The 21,699-nt window shown below is 19.0% G+C and overlaps 4 protein-coding genes across 4 annotated transcripts; 2 read left to right on the top strand and 2 right to left on the bottom strand.

Annotated features, from left to right (window-relative positions):
• Positions 1–899: 899 nt before the first annotated feature.
• PRELSG_1230100 (acetyl-CoA acetyltransferase, putative) lies at positions 900–2,350 on the top strand (the record flags this gene model as incomplete). The annotated part of the gene is made up of 3 exons (XM_028678093.1): positions 900–1,002; positions 1,131–1,262; positions 1,395–2,350. The coding sequence occupies 3 exons, from the start codon at positions 900–902 to the stop codon at positions 2,348–2,350; spliced, it is 1,191 nt and encodes a 396-aa protein (XP_028534417.1).
• A 525-nt stretch (positions 2,351–2,875) lies between these two features.
• PRELSG_1230000 (conserved Plasmodium protein, unknown function) lies at positions 2,876–5,812 on the bottom strand (the record flags this gene model as incomplete). The annotated part of the gene is made up of 1 exon (XM_028678092.1): positions 2,876–5,812. One exon carries the CDS (start codon positions 5,810–5,812, stop codon positions 2,876–2,878), a length of 2,937 nt encoding a protein of 978 aa, XP_028534416.1.
• A 2,957-nt stretch (positions 5,813–8,769) lies between these two features.
• PRELSG_1229900 (elongation factor 2, putative) lies at positions 8,770–11,268 on the top strand (the record flags this gene model as incomplete). Its single annotated transcript, XM_028678091.1, has 1 exon — positions 8,770–11,268. The coding sequence occupies one exon, from the start codon at positions 8,770–8,772 to the stop codon at positions 11,266–11,268; it is 2,499 nt and encodes an 832-aa protein (XP_028534415.1).
• A 1,235-nt stretch (positions 11,269–12,503) lies between these two features.
• Positions 12,504–17,186, bottom strand: PRELSG_1229800 (conserved Plasmodium protein, unknown function; the record flags this gene model as incomplete). The annotated part of the gene is made up of 1 exon (XM_028678090.1): positions 12,504–17,186. One exon carries the CDS (start codon positions 17,184–17,186, stop codon positions 12,504–12,506), a length of 4,683 nt encoding a protein of 1,560 aa, XP_028534414.1.
• Positions 17,187–21,699: the final 4,513 nt, after the last annotated feature.

Raw genomic sequence — 21,699 nt, 5'->3', positions numbered from 1 at the left:
TTTATAAAAATAAAAAAAAAGTCTATCAAATTTCAAAATATAATTTTTTATAATATTTTTCTAAAGAAATTTCAAATAGATCCCCTTCAAAAAAAAATAATATTATGTAATATACATAATTTGGGAATTCTACTATGTAGTATACTACTAATTCTGTATGTTTTTTTTTTTTACTCTAAAAAAATATTTTAAATAAGATATAATGCTTATTCTTTTTATTATCACATGTTTCACTTCTTTATAAATTTAACAAAATATCAAGTAAAAAACTATTTTAAAAATAGAAAAATATTTATATATTTTAGTTTTTTTTTTTTTTTTTTCATAATTAAAATACTAATATAAAATTCAAAAGATTTATTTAAAATTATTTACGATATAAAAAAAAACTCATCTATGAGGTATTACAAAAATATAAAAAAAATGTGAGAAAAAAGGTAAGTAGAGGTATATGATATACGCGAATATTTCTAGTTTTATATTAAATATATGTGAAATTAATTTATTATATAAAAAATTTTATTTATAATAAAAAAATTATATTAAAAAATAAATATAAAATTTAACTAAAAACAACACAAAATTGTCCACAAGTTATGTAAAGAATACTAATAAATAGTATTTACAAAAATAATATATATGTTAAAAAATATAAATATCTATTTTCTGATAAAATACCAAAGGAAAAAAATTGAATATAAATTACAATATTTTATGAAATATGAAATTTTTAAATAAAGATTATTTTTTATTTGAAAAAATTATGTTCCAAGAATTATTTATATTTTAAAAAAATATATTTTAATACGAAATAATGTAATTGTTATAATAAATGAAAAATTAAAAAAAAAGAAAATTATATAATGCAACTTAATAGAAAAAAAGATATATAATAAATCATGTTAACAAGTAACTTAAGGAAAGTTTTCATAGTAGGTTATGCTAGGACACCTATAGGTTCATTATGCGGAAGTACTTCTCATATACCTGTACATAAATTAGGTTTTTCAAAAAAGAAAAAGAAAAATTAAAAGAATATATTTATAAAGATTGAATACATTTATATATTTATAACATACTATTTTTATATATGGAGTCATATAATTCTTCTATATCCCTTTTTTCAATAGCTAGTGCTACTATATTAAAAGCTATAGAAAGAAGTCAAATTGAAAAAGATTTAATTGATTGTTTAATATTTGGTCAATCTTTTTCATCTGGTTGTGGACCATTACCACTTCAAAAAATTATTATTACTACAGGTTTTTACCAAATATTTAATATATATGTTTATATAAATATAAATATATATATATATATATATATATATATATATGTGAATAAAAACGAAAAAAAAAAAAAATGAACATATATATGCATAAAAATATTTATAGGGTTAAATATAAATACTAAAACGTATTTAATAAATAATTTATGTTGTAGTGGATTAGATTCAGTAACATTAGGATATGATTTAATTAAAGGAGGAAAAGATATATGTATTGTTGGGGGTATGGAAAATATGTCTCAAAGTCCCTTTTTTTTAAAAAATTTAAGAACAGAAAAATATAATATAGGGAATAATATATTTAAAGATAGTATTACAAATGATGGATATGATTTTGTAATTAATAATAAGGAATTAAAGAAAAATAATAATTTGGAATTGTTTTGTAAAAAGTTTAAAATACCAAGAATTGATTTAGATGAATATGTTATTAATTCATTCAAAAGAACAGCTAATGCATATAGTGAAAATTTAATTCAGCAAGAAATTTTCCCATTGGTAATTCAAAAAAAAAACAAACTAGACATAGAAAAAAGTATTGTTGATAGTGATGAAATTTATAAAAAGTGTAATATTGACAATATATGCAATTTAAGTAATGAATCTATTATAACAAATTACAATATAGCCCCTTTTGGTGATGGGGCATGTGCAATTATATTAATGAGTGAAAAAAAAATAAATGAGCTTCAGTTAAATCCTTTAGCTGAAATTATAACTTATGATAATGCTTCTGTTTATCCATCTGATTTTCCTCTAAGTATATCTTATTCTATAATGAAATGCTTAAAAACTATAAATAAGTCATTTGTTGATTATTACGAAATAAATGAATCATCTGCACTTAACGTAATATTTAATATTCAAAATTTAAATTTAGATATATCGAATGTAAATATAAATGGTGGATCCTTATCCTTAGGAAATCCAACTTCTGTATCAGGCTCAAGGATTCTCGTATCATTAATTACTGTTTTAAAAAATTTTGATATGAAATTTGGTTGCGCTTCTATAAATAATTATTTAGGTTCATCAACATCAGTATTAGTTGAAAATATGTAGAATTTATTTACTTATTTTTTTTTTCTTTTTATCACATTCATATATTTACTTTTTATAAAATTATTACCCTTTTTTAATAAATATATCTTCATTAAAATTTGCCCTTATTTTTTGTTATTTTATGTACATTTTATGTATATATTCCATTTGCCGCAAAAACGAAATTTTAGTATACATTTCACTGTTAATTTTTTATTAGCATGCATTTAATTAATAAACTTTCACATAACAAAAAGAAAAGATATTATTTTGAAAAGTGTTTCACTAAAACACCTTAGTTTTGCTATAATTTTGTTTCTCAAAAAAAGATACAAACAAAAAATAAAACATACAAATATTTTTATAATAGTACTTAAAAAAAACATCAATGAAATAAATAATATTATAAAGTTACAAAGAAAAAAAAATATATGAATTAAAAAAAAAATTTGTCTGCAAAAAAAGAAAAAGTTTTTAATTAATAAAAAATTTGTACAATGAAAATAATAATTTTTAAAATTAGGAAAACAAACTATTTTTTCTTTTTTAAATTTTGTGTAATGAATCAACATACATAATATTCATTAAGTTCACATCTTCAAGAGAACTACTAGAATTTTCCTCTATATTAATCAACTTCATATTTTGTAAAAGCTTTTTTTTTTTTTTTTTTTTCATAAATAAATATCTTTTTTTATTAATTTTTCCCTTATATATGTAGTTATTTTTATTATTTTTTATATTATTTAAGCTTATTTCTTTATAAGATGAGCATTTTTCATGTGCTTCTTTTTTATTATAAGAACAACAGGTACTTTCAATATTATTCATATAATTTCCTTCTCTCATTTCTTTATACATATTATTGTTTTTAAAATTTTTTTGCTGCTGTTCTTTTAGTTGTTCTGATTGTTCTTTTTCTGCTTCTTTTTCTTCTTCATATTCTACTTCTTGATCTTGTCCTTTTTGTTGTTGTTCTTCTTCATGTTCTTCTTGTTCCTCTTCTTCCTGCTCTTCCGTTTGCTCTTCTTCTCCCTTTTCCTCTTCATATGCATTTTCTCTAACTTCCTGTTCTGTGTTCTTGTTATTTTGTTCTATATTTTCATAACAATAAATATTTTGTAATTCACTTAAAATAAAACTTTTTTCCTTTTTTTTTTGAAAAAAATTTTGTGACATTTTCTTGGACACATTTTTACATGAATCTTCTCCTCTTTCAGCTAATTTTAAAATTGTATCTGAGTCAAGTAATGAAACAGAACTTAAATTACTAGCTGATTTTAAATAATTTTCGTTTATAAAATAATTTGAATTGTTTTTAAATTCATCACATTTTTTATCATTATTGTATCCATGACTTTCTTGTATAATTTCATATTTATGGTTTTTATTTTTTACATTTTTATTTGTTTTTTTTTCTCTTATTTTTCTCTCTTCGTGATTTTCTTGATCATTTATACCTTTTTTTCTTCTTTCTTTCACATTTATTTGTTCATTTAATTCTTTTTTTTCTTTTTTGTCTTCATTTTCTCTATCCTCACTTACTACATATATTTTTTCGTGTTTTGTTTGAATATATTGCTTCATTTCTTTATTTATTAGTCCTTTTTTTTCCTTATTCTCTTCATATAAAACTTTGCATTTCCCTTCTTTATGTTGACCTTTTCCTTCCTCATTCTCCTTTTTTTCTTCGCATTCTAGATTTTCTTCATTTTTTTTTTCTACTTCATCTTCTATATTTTCTTCCACTTTCTTTTCTATTTCATCTTCTATATTTTCTTCAACTTTTTTTTCTACATCACTTTTTATGTTTTCTTCCGCTTTTTTTTCTATTTCTTTTTGTATAATTTCTTCTACTTCTTTTAATTTTTCACTTAATATTTTATTTTCACTATATTCTTTTTTTTTCTTTATTTTTCTTTCATTTGTATAATTATTTTTATACAATTCTTTTTTTGCATTTGTTGTATTTTGCTCTTCACTATTGTTTAATTTACATTCACTTATATTATTTTTTTTTTTATTGATCTTAAAAATTTTCAATTTTTTTTTAATTTTTACATTTTTATTATGTGTGAAAGTAAGATTATCCAAAATATTTTCATAATTATCTCTACCAAAATATAAATGTTGTATATGTTCAATAAATAAATTAACAGAATTTGTATTACTCATATACATAATATAATTATTTTTTTGGATGCTTGAATATTTTTCCTTTTTTTTATTTATTCTCTTTTTATAAACATTATTTCTGAAATGATAATTTTTTTCTGAAATATAGTCATTTATTGGATTTGAAGGATAATATGAATAAACCAATTTATTCATTGTATTATTTCTGTTTCCGTTATAAATAATATTTTGTGAATTGAATTTATCATTCGTATTTAATATAGCATCATAATTATATTTTTTATTATAACGCATATTTTTTTTTGTTCCTTTTTCTTCATTTTCATTATAAGGTATATGCTCATTCATATTTTGTATTATTTTGTTATCTTTTTCATAATTTATGTTATATATATTACTGAGATTATTGTGCTTTTCTTTTTTAAAATATTTTTCAAACATTATTTCAATAACTTCACAAATTCCTTTATTCTTAAGTACACTAATATTATATACTTCTATTGGCATATTTTTATAATTACTAATATTTTCATTAATAATATTTTTCATAATATTAGAGAGTAATTCATTACTTTCAACTTCTTCTACGGTAATGTAGCCTTTATTATTATTTTTAATATTATTTATAAGACTATTTGATTTTCCTATAATTTCTGAGTACAAGTTTTCATCTTTTTTTTCTTTCAGTATAAATTCATTAAAAGAGTAATTATTTACCAAAAAATAATCAACTACCTTTTCATGTAATATGCCTAAATAATAGTTTAGAAAAATGTTATCATTAGATAAAACAAAATTCCAAAACTTCTCATTTTTATAAATATCTATTGTCTTTATGTAATTAGATATACAAGGTGCAGAAAAGAAAGAAGTACCATCTTCAGATTTATTACCTAATATAATGGTAGGTTTAAAAAAGTCCTCATTTTTATTTTCACTGTTGTATTTATCTTTAATACTATTATTACATAAATGAGATAAATATATAATTGTTTTAAATATATGCTTTTCAGATCTTGAATCAATAACGTAAAAAATAACATTAGAATCATCATAATAACAATCATAAATATTTATAGTATTTGTTGCTGTTCCTTCTAAATCATAAATTTTCAAATTTTTTTTATTAAAGATTATGCTTTTAGTGTTGAATCCTAAAGCACAGTTAGCATGATCGTGATTTCTTAATATTTCTGTATTTAAGATATCATATTTGCTTTTATTATCGTAACTGGAAATTAAATTAAACAAACTTGTCTTACCTGAGCCACATTCTCCAATAATTAATATTTTAAGTTCCTCTTTTTTTTGTGTATTAGCAAAAATTGACTTAATTAATGAAAACATTTTCTTTTTAACACTTTTTTTTTATAAAAAATATATACATTATTTCTGTAATATTTTTTTTTCTATATAATAAAATATTTATGCTTATCTTTGTTGAATTATCTTAAATAACTATAAAAACAATCTTTTTAAAATAATTTATTTTAACTCAAATTTTACATTCTTTTTTTTAAGAATTTTTTTTAGCTTATATATATATGCTTATATAAATATACTTTTTTTCCCCCTTTTTTTTATTTAAATCATATAATGTACAAATTTGTGAAACTATTTTTTTTTTTTAAAGGAAACTTAAGAATTTTTTTTTTCTTGTAATATTTTTATTTTATAATTACTTTAATTAATACAATATTCAAGTTAAAGCAAAATGTGTTTTACTACAAACGTAAACACAATATTTACAGATTTTTATTTATATCTATAGAATTTTTTTATTTTTAAAATTTCCAGTTAATCTAATTTAAAAATATCTACATAAATTTTATTTCATGTTGAGTTTTAAAAAATAAAATTGCAGTTCATATCTTCCTATTTTTTAAGAAAGATGAAAATTTTTTTTTTATCACTATATGATAATACATATTTTAAAAATTAAATAAATAAACACACAAATACATAAACCTCTTTATTATTATTTTTTTTTTCTTAAAGAATTCCAATAATATCAATATTTCAATTTTAATAAAGAGTTGACGAATTTTTCATTAAAATTAAAAGTTATCTAAAATTTAAATATGTATATCCATTAAATTTTTAAGTTCGTAGGAAAATTTCCATCCTTAAATGATTTCATTTATATTTTTATTATAAATAATATAAATTTAAATGGAAATTCGTAGTTATTTCTCTTCAATTGGATATAAATTAAAAAGTCAATGTATCGAATAATAATAAATTTCTTTATAAAATAAAAATCGTCTCATTTATATAAAATACTTTTTGAGAAACATTTTTATTATAAGAGGAATATCATTTTCGTTAGTATTATGATATAATTCGTAAAATATTATCAAAATATGTATTTTTTTTGCATCACTTTTTTTTTATATTGTTCATAAATGTACGAAAAATTCTAAAATTAGTAACTATAACTAAAATATAATTAAAATATTTTAATGAAAATACAAAAAGTAAAAATATATATATATATATATAATATTAATAATAATATAGCTTCCTTAATATATGAAGTTTTAAAAAAAACATGATTGTAAGTACATACTTTAAATAAATAATAACGATAATACTCTCAAAATATATAAAATTTAAAGAATTATAGTTTAAAAGATAAATTAAATCAGTATTAAGTTTCAAGTTAAATATGATATTCACTTAAGGCTAATATATAGAATACCTCTTTTCAACATATATACATTTTCACATTATAAAATTAATTCTCCGATAGACACTACATAAAATATATTTGCATGGAATTATATACACATATGAACTAAAGTTTTCCTTATAATATTTTTTCTTTTTTTAATTATGTATTCATAAAGTGATGATCATTTTATTTTTCACAGTTATTTATTAAAAAATAAAAATAAATTTGAAATTTACACTTTAAAAACATTTTTTTCCAATAAATATGCATAACTTCTTTTTCTTGCAATTTTTTCCTTTTTTTTTCCAAATGTTTATTTAAATTAATAACAGAAAAAAAATAATTTTACAGTAAAAATAAAAAAAAAAATGTATGTTATATAAAACTTTATTAACAACTTTTATATTTAAAACATTTGATAAAAAATTTTGTGGAAATATGTTTTTAAAAAATAATTCTATTTTATTCAATTTTTTTATTTTAAGTATATTTATATTAACTATTAAAAAATTTTAATTTACATAACAAAATTATTAAACCTTAATTTTTATTTACGTACATAAACTTTTTTGAGCAACATACATTTGAGAAATATATTGTTTACTATTTAATAATTTATACCCTTTGATAATTAACATATGATTTTTCATTTACTATAATAAAAAGAAAAAAATTATAGCCAAAAAAAAAAAATTTTAAAAGTATTATAAGTAAAATAAAGTATTTATATATATTTATTTTGTGGTGCACTGAACTTTTTTTCTTATTGAAACATACATTTAAATTATACATATCAGAAATAACCAAGTTTTTATTATACATATATTTTTAAATATAATATTCCCCTACCATTATAAAAAAAAAAAAAATTTATATATACACCTACTTTTATGTATTTTACATTTTTGAAATACTAAAACAAAACACTTTTTCATACAATTCATATATATATAAAAAGTTATTTAATTTATATTCACTTTTACTTTAATTATTTTTAGTTATAACTAAAAGTATATATATAAACTTGAATTTTTTTAATCTATACAGAAAAATGTAAATACAAATTTATATATGTACATATGAGTTAAATATTTTATTTATTTTTTTTTTAAAGAAAAATTATATATACGTATATATATATATATATATATATATATTCATTTTGAAAAATATTTTTTTTTTTTTTTTGAAAAAAAAAGAAATATCTTGTTTTATATCGTAATTTCTTTAAGAAAAAATAAAAAATAAAAAATAAGTAAATTGTGCATGTTTACCAAATATTTTTACTGAAAAAAAAAAAAAAATGCAGAATAATGTAGCAATTTGTAAAATTTTTATTAAAAAAATAAATTGTAAATTTTTTATGAGAAATATATATATACATAAATAAATAATTTTTGGTAATTCACATAGAAATACTTTTTAATAAAATTATGTTAATGTATCCATAAGTAATTATAGATAAAAAAACGTAATTATATATATACTGAAATATTTTTTGATAAAAATACTTAAGTAAATTTTTTCTTTAACAAAAAATAGAATTATACTGCAATTTTATATTTCACAATAATAAAAAAAATATATTTATCTTTTTATATATCTGTTTAAAAAAAAAAAATAGAACAAAATGGTGAACTTTACAGTAGATCAGGTTCGTGAGATCATGAACAAAACGAAACAGATCAGGAATATGTCAGTTATAGCTCATGTTGATCATGGAAAATCAACATTAACAGACTCTTTAGTTTCTAAAGCTGGTATTATTTCTAGTAAAAATGCAGGAGATGCTCGTTTCACTGATACAAGACAAGATGAACAAGAAAGATGTATAACAATTAAGTCCACTGGTATTTCTATGTATTTTGAACATGATTTAGAAGATGGAGAGGGAAGAAGACCATTTCTTATTAATTTAATTGACTCCCCAGGGCATGTTGACTTTTCTTCTGAAGTTACAGCAGCATTAAGAGTTACAGATGGTGCATTAGTTGTTGTTGATACTATTGAAGGTGTTTGTGTACAAACAGAAACTGTTTTATATCAAGCATTAGGTGAAAGAATCAAACCAGTACTACATGTAAATAAAGTTGATAGAGCTTTATTAGAGTTACAAATGGAAGTAGAAGATATTTATCAAACTTTTGCAAGAACTATTGAAAGTGTTAATGTTATTATTTCAACATACACAGATAAATTAATGGGAGATATTCAAGTATATCCTGAAAAAGGAACAGTTTCATTTGGTTCTGGTTTACAAGGATGGGCATTTACTTTAGAAACATTTTCTAGAATTTATGCAAAAAAATTTGGTATAGAGAAAAAAAAAATGATGCAACGTTTGTGGGGTAATAGTTTTTATGATGCAAAAACAAAAAAATGGTCCAAAAATCAACAAGAAGGTTATAAGAGAGGTTTTTGTCAATTTATTATGGAGCCTATTTTAAATTTATGTCAATCTATTATGAATGATGACAAAGAAAAATATACGAAAATGTTAACTAACATAGGAGTAGAATTAAAAGGGGATGATAAATTATTAACAGGTAAACAGTTGTTAAAAAAAGCCATGCAATTATGGTTACCAGCAGGAGATACCTTATTAGAAATGATTGTTACTCATTTACCATCTCCAGCTGAGGCTCAAAAATATCGTGTAGAAAATTTATATGAAGGTCCAATGGACGATGAAGCAGCTAATGCTATACGTAATTGTGATCCTAATGGTCCATTAATGATGTATATATCTAAGATGGTTCCCACATCAGATAAAGGAAGGTTTTATGCTTTTGGTCGTGTATTTTCAGGTACAGTTGCCACTGGACAAAAGGTAAGAATCCAAGGACCACATTATGTTCCTGGAGAAAAAACTGATTTATATGAAAAGAATATTCAAAGAACAGTTTTAATGATGGGCCGTTATACAGAACAAGTTCAAGATGTTCCTTGTGGTAATACTTGTTGTTTAGTAGGAGTTGATCAATATATAGTAAAATCAGGAACCATTACCACCTTTAAAGAAGCTCACAACATAGCTGATATGAAATATAGTGTATCTCCAGTTGTACGTGTTGCAGTCAAGCCTAAAGATAGCAAACAATTACCAAAATTAGTAGAAGGATTAAAAAAATTAGCCAAATCAGATCCTTTAGTTTTATGTACTACTGATGAATCTGGAGAACATATTATTTCAGGATGTGGAGAATTACATATTGAAATTTGCTTAAAAGATTTAAAAGATGAGTATGCACAAATTGATTTTATTGTTTCAGATCCAGTTGTTTCATATAGAGAAACTGTTACTGAAGAATCCACAATTACTTGTTTGGGAAAATCGCCAAACAAACACAATCGTTTATTTATGAAAGCTTATCCATTGGCAGAAGGTTTACCAGAAGCTATTGATAAAAATAAAGTATCTGATAAAGATGATCCTAAAGCAAGAGCAAACTACTTGCATAGCAATTTCCAATGGGATAAAAATTTAGCATTAAAAATATGGGCATTTGGTCCAGAAACTATAGGACCAAACTTATTAACAGATAACACTAGTGGTATTCAATATATGAATGAAATTAAAGTACATTGTGTTGCAGCTTTCCAATGGGCAACAAAAGAGGGAGTTTTATGTGAAGAAAATATGAGAGGAATTGAATTCAGAATGTTAGATGTCCATATGCATGCTGATGCTATCCACAGAGGTGCTGGGCAAATTATGCCTGCTTGTAAAAAGTGTTTATATGCATGTGAATTAACTGCTTTTCCTAAACTAGTAGAACCAATATATCTTGTTGATATTAATTGCCCACAAGATGTAGTAAGTGGTGTTTATAGTGTCTTAAACAAAAGAAGAGGAATAGTTATTTCAGAAGAACAAAAATTTGGAACTCCATTAATAAAAATTCAATCTCATTTGCCTGTTGCTGAATCATTTGGTTTCACTTCAGCTTTACGTGCTGCTACATCTGGGCAGGCTTTCCCACAATGTGTTTTTGATCACTGGTCAGTTTTAAATGATGATCCATTTGATGCAAATAAAAATGTATATAAAATTATTATGAATATCAGAGAAAGAAAGGGTATTAAAGTAGAAATGCCATCTTTAGATCAGTATTTAGATAAATTGTAAAATAATAGAGATTTATATATGTAACAATGTAATTATAAAAAGAAAAAAAAAATAATAGAACAAAAAAATAAATGTAAAAATAAAAGATTTATAAAAATTATTTATGTATAATTATATATATATATATATATATATATATATATATATATATATATATATATATATATATATATATATATATGAGAAATTTGACAAATAATTAAAATTTATTATTTTATTTAGTGTATAAAAATTATATGAACTATTTTTTAACACAGCTTTATTATATTTAATTTTTATTTATATTTTTAACTTAATTTATTGTATTTTAATTCTTTATTATTTTATTTTATTTTTTTCTTTTTCTATTAAATGTGAATAACCTATAAAGCATTTTTAACTGAATCGAACAAATTTAAAATTCTTAAATTATTGTTATTCTTTAATATTCAATAAGAAATTAATAATAAACAAATAAAATAAAATTAATATTAACAAAAATTTATGAATAGCCAAATAACAACCCGTGAACATAAAATAACCCAAAAATAATACCTATCATTTTAAGCTTATATTTTAGTTAATATATGTGTACCATATATAACATTTCTTTAATGACGAATATTTTTTTTATTAAATAATGTATTAACTAATTTTTCTTTTGATTAAATATATTTTTCTAATATATTTCTTTTATATTTATGGTAATGTTTTTTCATTAAAGAAATATAAATAATGGAGTATATAAAATGTTTAATTCATATATATTTATTGCTAATTTTTTTTAGTAATATAAATTGAAATATATAAAGTTTATAAGTTTAATTAAAATTATACATATATATGTATAAAAAAGATAATTCTAATTAAATTTATATGAAAAAAGCAAATATTATTTAACCTATTTTTACTTTTTTATATTTCTCTATGATTTATATATAACGACAATGAATACTTTTAGTTGTAAAAAAATAAAAAAATTAAAATTAAATATTTCAATTTTGTAAAAAATTAAGAGATTAAAAATAAATAGCTAAAAATAAATCAGAATGTTAAAAAAACTAAAAATCAAAATATTTAAAGCTAAAATAAAAAAAATTAAAAATATAAAAGATACAAATAAATACATTTAAAACTAATATTATATAAAATTATAATATAAATAAAAAAAATATTGATAAAAGAAAAAAGAAAAATAAAAGTAATAAAAAATATAATAAAATTAATTATAACATATATAAAAAAAATAAAAAAATTTATTTATTACTATTATATCCAAATGAATTTTTTAATATAGATAAGGAACAGTTCGGTATTCGAAAATTTTTTTCTAAAAGATAAATTTGATTATTAATCATTTTCGTACATTCATCAAAAAATATTTTTTTTATTTTAGATATCATGCTCAAACAGTCTAAAATTTCTTTTTGTGTTTTATCCGTTTTTATATTAATAATTTCATCATTCTTTAAATCAAATGTTTCTTTTAATAAACTATTTATAGTTTTTTTATTGTGTGCATCAATGTCATTTGAAACCGTATTGTTACTAATATTTAAATTATAACAATTAACTGCCTCCTTATCTTCATGATTTATCGACAAGGTATCATTTTTCTTTTCACTTTTTAAAAAATTATTTTTATTACTACTATAATCAATAAATTTTGTTTTTACATCATTTAATTCTTCTTTCAATAAAAAAGAACTATTTGCTTTATCATTACTATTTGAATCAAGATTATTAGTTATGATTTCTATATTTTTTAATTTCATATTGCCTTCTTCAGTATTAGAATTATACTCATTTTTTTTATCTTTATTAATCTCGTTATAAAAAATATCATTCTCATCTAGAAGAGAATTTTTTATATCTTTATTTACAGCATCGTCTTCTTTTTCTTTTACAGAAAAAATTATTTCCTTTTTTATATTCCTATCAATATGAGAAATATTTGTGATATATTCATTATCACCCTTGTCGTAATTGTTTTCAATTATAATGCTATTTTTAATATCAAGATTATTTTCAATAAATTTTTTTTTATCATCTAAAAGTATTTTTTTTTCCTTATCGTTAGAAGAATTACTTTCGGTGCTGACATTAAACTTATCAAATGGAACATTTTTTAGAGTATCGTAATTTTTAAGTTCATCATTTTGTGAATTATTAATATCATTATTAATTAGCATTGTGTCATATTTCTTTTTTAAAAAATGATTATCCTGTACTAAAATTATTTCTTGGCTTAAATTATTTATCTTCTTTTTTTCATTATTTTGACCCAAAAAATTATTTTCATTTACATCATAATAGTTGACTTCTTTTATATGATTAAAATTATTCGTAATTTCTTTATCCATAATATCCCTTTCTTCATTAGTTTCATTATTTTTGTTTTCCATTTTTTTAACATTTTCGTTTTCTTCATTCTTCTCTGTTTTTATTTTAAAGAAGGAAATAAGATCTGAAATATTTGTTAAATTATCTTTTTTTTCTTTATTTTCTTCACTTTTCTGATTGATCGCATATTCTTCATTCTTTTCATTACCATCATCTTTAATAGAACAATTTATCTTTTTTGAATTATCAGATGCCGTAATATCGTTATTGATATTTACCTTCTCATTTAAATAATTTTTACTATTATTATTATTATATTCATTTTTTACTATGACTTTATTTATATTCTTTGAGTTATATTCATCATTTAAATTACATTTATACCTATAATTACAATCATTCATCTTATCCATATCTAGATGTAATGTATCACCATTATCATTATAGTTTTCTTTAACAGAATGAAAGTTACAATTTGTTATTTCGTCGATTGTTGTATTTTGATTTTTTATATTATCATTAATATCATGTAATTTGCTCTTACTATTGATAAAGTTAAGTTTCCTAAAAAATTCAGTGTACTTTTTTAAAAACTTATTATCCTCTCTGTTTTCATAAATAGAATCATTTGAGTATTTTAAACACATATCTTCATTTCTTTTATTTATCAAATTACTATTTTTATATATTTTTGTGGAAATATAATTTTTATATAAAATTCTTTCAGAAATATTTTCATATTTTTTCTTTAAAGGCTTAGAATAAAATAAACTTTCATTTTTTAATGTTTCTTTTATTAATTTATTTAATTCATCACATACAAAATCTATATTATTCTGATAATTTATTTCATGCAAATCTTCATATTTATATTCAATTTTATTTAAATTATTTGTCCCTTTGCTCGAATTATTTATTTCCTTTAGAATATAATAATGAGTATCATTATTATTTTCACTAAACTTATCAACTGTTTCACCATCTTTTATGTTTTCATTTTTTCCATTAAATGAATATAAATCATTTGAAATGATTTTGGATTTATTTACAAAATCAGTGCTATTTTGTGTAAGTGACTCCGAATTTAATGTTCTTAATAAAACATCATTATTCGTATTATTATTATTATTATTACTACTGTTATAGTTATTATTTTCATCTTCCTTTTTATATAAATTATTAAACTTCGTAAATCCATTTTCATTATTCATACTTGAAATGTTATTTTTTGAACTATTATTATTATCTTCCTTTTTTAGATTATTATAGTCATCAGTTAAAATCTTATTACTTTGAACATCACACACTTCTAAATTACCTTTAGAAAAAGAACAATCATTTATTTTTTTATCATCTTCACCATTTTCATTAGTTATTGTATAATATTCTTTATTTATTGTACTATTATTAATGTTATTTATTTGTAACTGCTTACTCGATTCATTAAAATCTTGTGTAATATCCCTTGAGTTATTTTCCAATGTATTTTTTTTTATTTCATTTATATTGCCATTAATTTGATTTTCTTTCGATTTATTTTTTAAGTAATCATAATAGAACTTATATTCCAGTTGATTTAACTTGCTTAAAATTTCATTATTATTATTTAAAATATCTACTATCTGATTCATAGCATAAACGGTGTCATCTACATTGTGTGACTTACAGAATTCATTTGAAAATTCTTCTTGTATGTTTTCTGATAATTTAACTTGAATATCACCTAAAAAGGATAGCATTAAATCATAATCTATATCTTTACATTTACTTACTTTATATAAAAATTTTAAGAATTCTTCATTAAAATTAAATATAGTATTAATATTATTTATATTATTCATGAATTCGTCTTTATTCATAAAAATTTCATTAGGGAAAAGTCGTTTATTCTCTAAAGCTTTATTATTTTTATATTTTATTGCGTTAATTGAAATATCAGTTGGGTAAATGCTAGAGGTCATATATTTTTTTTTATATTTTCTTTTTGTATACTTTCTTTTGCCTCCATTTTTGTTATATATATAATCTGCATAGGGAGAATATTTTTCATCTTTGCTTTTTACTTCTTTTGACTTTCTTCTAGTTTGCATGGCACTATTATTATTACAAAATTTTGCATTCTTTTTTAAAGAAAAGGATTCATCAAATGAATTCATATTATTTGATATATATTTATAATCATTTAATTCAAACAATTGATTGTTACATACATCATTTTTCTTTTCTTTCTTGTATATATGAATTTTTGGTAATTTATCATTTTCAGTATTACTTGTCTTTTTATATGTATTCACTAAAAATTCTAAATTTTTTTGTATTTTTCTTTTTCTTCCTCTTTTTTTTTTTTCAACAACAGGAGGAATACTTGTTTGTGTTATTAAACCATCTTTATTTTCTACATTATTATTTGCATACATGTTAGCATTTATAATATTTTTATTATTATTTATTTTTGCAATTTCTGTGCTTTCATTATTTTCAATTTTTCTTTCTAATTTTTTAAAGTCACTTTTTTTTTTTTTATTATCAATACAAGCTACCTTTCCTATATCAATCAGTTCTTCTGATTTGAAATCTTTTACTTTATTATTCACATAAAAAATATCATAATTATTATTGCTTTTTGAAATGCTACCTAAAATACTTTCAGTAGAATTATCTACATCTGCGTTGCAATAGCTATTTAATGTTTTTTCAGATGTATCAGCTAATGCTTCATTTTCTAAAAAATTAGAACAGTAGTACGGTTTTTCATTAGATAACAGATTATCTAAATTAAAATTATTTTTTCTATTATGCATTTCATTATTCTCATTATCATACATATTTAATTTATCAATTAAACCACCTGTACCAATACTTGTATTTTTATCTTTACTGTTCATTGATAATTCATCTATAAAATTTTCTTTATCATTTTTTTTTAAATTATTATTATTAGATAAACTTTTTCTTTTATCTTCATTGTATTCTATACTATTTTTATATTTGTACTTCTTTATATATTCTTTTCTAGTTTTTTTTAAATTGTTTTCTATTTTTGTTTCTGCATTTTTTTTGCCTTTTCTTTTTTTCCCGATAACTTGATCGTTTTTATTTAAATTAGAACACAATAATTGTTTATCAATGTTTATATTATCTTTTAATAACATTTCATTTATATTTTTTTCTTTATCTATATTATTATCATTATTAATATTATTATTTTCATTCATATTTTTATTTATTTCAAGTAATTCTTTTTTTTTATTAGTTTTACTTGTTAGTTTTTGTGATTTATTTTCTGAAATATAATTTGTGTCAAAACAATCATAAAAGTTTTCTGAATCTTTAACTGTATTGGTTTTTACCTTATTTTCTTTACCTTTTATTTTTTTACTTTTTAATACATTTGAATAAAATGCATCAATATTATCTGAAAATTCATCATTTGCATGTGTTTTTTTTTTTTTTTTTCTTTTATCTTCTCTTAATTCACTAATATTTGTTCCACATTCTTCATTATGATTTTCATACGATTCTGTTATTATAAAACCAGTAGAATCGCTCTTGAAATTATTCTTTATATCATTAATTTTTTCATTTTTAAAATTCATTTTATTATTATTTAATTTAATATAATTTCTTCTACTACTTTTTCCTATTTCTAAAATATTTTTTTTTTTTTTCCTTTTTTTTTTGTCTTCTAAGAACACAAAAAAGGAAATATAAATATTATTATAAAAATTTAAATTAAAAATATAATTATGTATTTAAAATATCCTCGCATACAAAATATTAGATAAAAACATTTGCAATAACTTAATTTATTAAAAAATATATTTTCATATAAATTTAAATAAATTACATAATTTTATCTAAGTATACATTTGTAAAAACGGTATATGTAAAAGAAATATATATAAAATAATAATACAGTATAGTTAAAACTAAAAAAAAAATATATCTATATAAAAAAATATTAATAGCATATATAAAAAAAATAATTCATACTAATTATATATATATATATAATTCTAAACCATTTTTATGAAAAATAAAATATAGAAGATAAAATATTTAGATATAATAAATTAGCGATAGTTTAAACTACAATTATTATAATAATTGTATTATGATAATAAACTATTCTACAATATATACTTAAAATTCCTTATTTTAGCTCAAATAACTTAAAAGTAAAAACAAAATTTTCACATTTTAATAAAATAATAAATAATTATATAAAATTAAATATTGCATAAAATAAATAATAATTATGAATAGTAAATCACTAAATCATTTTTATGAATTCTATTTTAATCCTCAGTTTTATGAAAATAATATATGCATCTAATAAATATATAAAGAATTTTTGAAAAATAAAATTCATATAAATATCAAAAATATGAAATTAATATATAACTTTTTCTTTTTTTTTTTTTTACCTTTTTTTATATTATGCGATATATCATCTACTTTATCTCTAAATTTTCTATCTTTTTCGTTTATTGTTTCGCATGCTGATTTTCTTGTCCTCCTAACCTCAATTTTTTTTTTAGTTTTCATTTTTTCATATTATTGCTAGCTGAATATACATATATTTATATGTATTTATTAACAAAAAAAAAAAAAAATAAAATAAAAATATATATATTATTTTCAATTAATTAATTATGCATTAACTGATTAAAATTTAAAAGAATTCAAATGATATTTTTTTTTAATGATGATTTAAGGTAAAATATATAACTATTCCGCAATAAACTGTTTTTGTAAATAACACATATTATGGAATAATGATATTTTTTATAACAATTACAATATAGAATATATGTATAATAAATATAAAAAAAAAAATAAATAAATAAAAATTAACTTCTTAATTATAAAAATACACTTAAATATTTAAAACAGGGTTGATGCTTGTAAAATAATTTTTTTTTTTTGAAATCTTGAAATAAAATAATATGTTTATATAATACAAGTTATATGAACTTAACAACTATAAATATTGTAATATTAAAGATGTCCTTTTAATGATTTATTATTTAATTAAAAAAAAGTATATACATAAAATATAATTTTTTCTCTTTTTTTCCAAAAGATTTTTGTACATAACAACGTTTCTGTTTACAACTATTGTGAAGTACTTCTTATCAATTTATTGTTCCTCTTCTTATTAAGTTCACATTTTATATTAAATATATTATTTTTTTTTTCATAGCATAAATTAAAAAAAAAAAAAAAAAATTGATTTTATAAAGCTATCATTATGCATTTAATATAACATTATGTAAAAAAAAAAAAAAAATTATAATTATTGTAAATATTTTAAGAAACTTTACAAAAAATACATGAAGTTTATACATTATTGTAGTACAAAATAATATCGTAAAAAAATATTAAAATATATATATATGTGGCTGAATACTTCTTTCAAAAAATATATAAAAATAAAAAAATTCATAAATTAAAAATATATATTTTTTTTTAATGCAATAAGCAACAAAATATTAAGAAATTTGTTGGCTGAATTATATAAAGAAATAAAGCATAAATTTTAAAACCATTACGTTAAAAAAATTACTTAAAGCATAATAAAATTTAATAACGCAACCATATATACTTGTTTCTCTTTAATGATTTTAAAAACTTTCAATATATTTTAAGGCATTTGTTCACTTGAACAATTTTTTTTTTTTGAATTCTTTTAATTTTTTACCCTTTTTTGGATGTTTATTAAAAATTAAATTTTAAACTATCAAAATGAATATTTTTTTTTTAATACTTCAAAAATGAAATAATATAAATATTGGGAGGTTTTATTTATATTTCTTTGTCGTGATGCATATTTGAATAGAAAAATAAAGTAAAAAGATACAGGAAAAGAAATGAAAAGAAAAAAAAGGAAAAGATAAAGAAAAAAGATAAAAAGAAAAAGAATAAGAATAAGAAAAAAAAAATGAATACTGTATTCTTTTAATATACATATAGCATTTCAAAATATAATTTTTTTGAAAATTTCTTAAAAAAAAAGTGTAATTTAAAAAAAAAAAAAATTAAATTATCGATAAATTTCTGAAAATAAAAAAAAACTCTAAATATTCAATAATTTTAATTTTTTATTCTCAATATGTAAATTGTTAATTACCTTTTTTTTAATTTATATGTATTATATATATATATATATATATATGTATAAATTTAAATTATAGCATGCATGTTGTATATAAATTACCTGTTTCGAATATAATATGAACTTTTTTTTAAGTCATTTTTATTTTAATTATTTTATCTCTAAAATACTAACACAATGTATATTTATACTGTCATTATTAAAATTTTTTTTAAAATTGTGTAATTTTTTTTTTTTTAATACTAATTAATTTTTAAATTTTTTTATTTATGTCATTTGGCATATATTAGTAACTGAATTTAAGGCCACATCATAATTTTTAGAAACATTGTTTAAAGTTTTTCTCTTTTTTTTTTTTTTGTACTCCTGTAAAGAAAAATTATATAAAAAAAAAAAAAAATTTATTTTCTCACACAAAAAAGTAGTATATTTCTTTTCTTGAAAAAAAAATTACATATATAAACGTACTTTATATTTATTATCTGTATATATAATTTAGAAGTACAGCAAGACATTTTATAATTATTTTTAAGTATATTAGGAAATAAAATATATTTATAAAAAATCATTTATATTTTGCACCATTTAATATATAAAAAAAGGAAAATTGTAAAAAGAAAAAAGAGGAACAAAAAGTTACATTTTGGTGAAGAAAATTAAAAAAGCCCAAATTGAAATATTTGTATGATATGTACTTTTTTAAAAAAAAAAAAATACTAAAATAGTAGAAAAAAATAAAGAAAAATGAATTTATCCTTTTATTTAATAATAACTATATCATGTCTAATAATCCTTTAAGACAAAAAATTTTGTGCTCTACGAAAATATAAAAAAAATACAAAAAAAAAAAATAAAATTTAATAAATCATAATAACATAAAGTATAATAAAATAAATAAAAAAACTTCTTGTGATTAATGAGGAAATCATTTTTCCATCACTATATGAAGTAATTCAAGAAATACTCATAATTTAAATATTAATAGTATCAATAATAAAATATATTAAAAAAAACAAAAAAAATTCTATTTGCATACTCTCATATCAAAAAATATTTTTTAAAACAGATATATTACTAATAATAATACATGTACTTGCTTTTTAATTATTTTTTTTCATGCATTAACCAGTATATTTATAATCTTTTTAAAACAAATTGAATTATTTCTGCCTAAAAATAAATTTACTATATTTGGTTTCAAAATTTTTATTTTTCTTGAATTAGGCCAACTATGTTTTCATGAAGAAAAAAAACTTTTTTAAATTAAATTAACAATTATACTTTTAAATGATAATTTTTTTTTTTTAAACCATATAAATGAAAATGTCCAGAAAATAAATAAAAAGAAACATGAAATAATAAATAAATAAATAAGACCATCTAAAAAGATATTTATTTGTATTCTGCATAGTATATACAAATTAAAAAAAAACTAACTTCTTTTTAGATATTTCATATTATCTTTTTTTTTTTTTTTGTAATTATAAAAAATTATTGGTAATTTAGTATTTAACATAAATTGCTAAATTTAAATGAAAATATTATAAATAATTATATTCAATTAAATTTACTTATTATTATCATACGACTGAAAAAGAACATACTAAAAAAAGTTGAAATAAAAAAAAAATAATACCTTACAATATGAATATTAAAAATTTTTTTTTTTAATTATATTCTTAAAGTATTTGTATTTTTTTAAAAACTTCCTATAAAGAAAAATTACTTTAAATTTTACAGAAGTAAAAAATATTTTATGGAAAATTAAAAATATTGTAGCTTAAAATTTTCAAAAAATTACAAAAAATTTTGTTTTTTAAATTTAATTTGAACACAATATAAAATTTTATACAATTATTTAGCGAAAAAAAAAAAAATTAAATTTATGAAATAAAATATATATATATATAAATTTAAATTATATTTTACTTAATAGAACATAATTATAAATGCTTAAATGATAATAATTTTTAAAATTATTTCTGAAAGTA

The sequence above is a fragment of the Plasmodium relictum genome, assembly GCF_900005765.1.
Source record: "Plasmodium relictum strain SGS1 genome assembly, chromosome: 12".
Lineage (NCBI taxonomy): Eukaryota > Apicomplexa > Aconoidasida > Haemosporida > Plasmodiidae > Plasmodium > Plasmodium relictum.
Note: the sequence above shows the minus strand (reverse complement) of the source record. Positions and strands in the feature narration are given on the sequence as shown.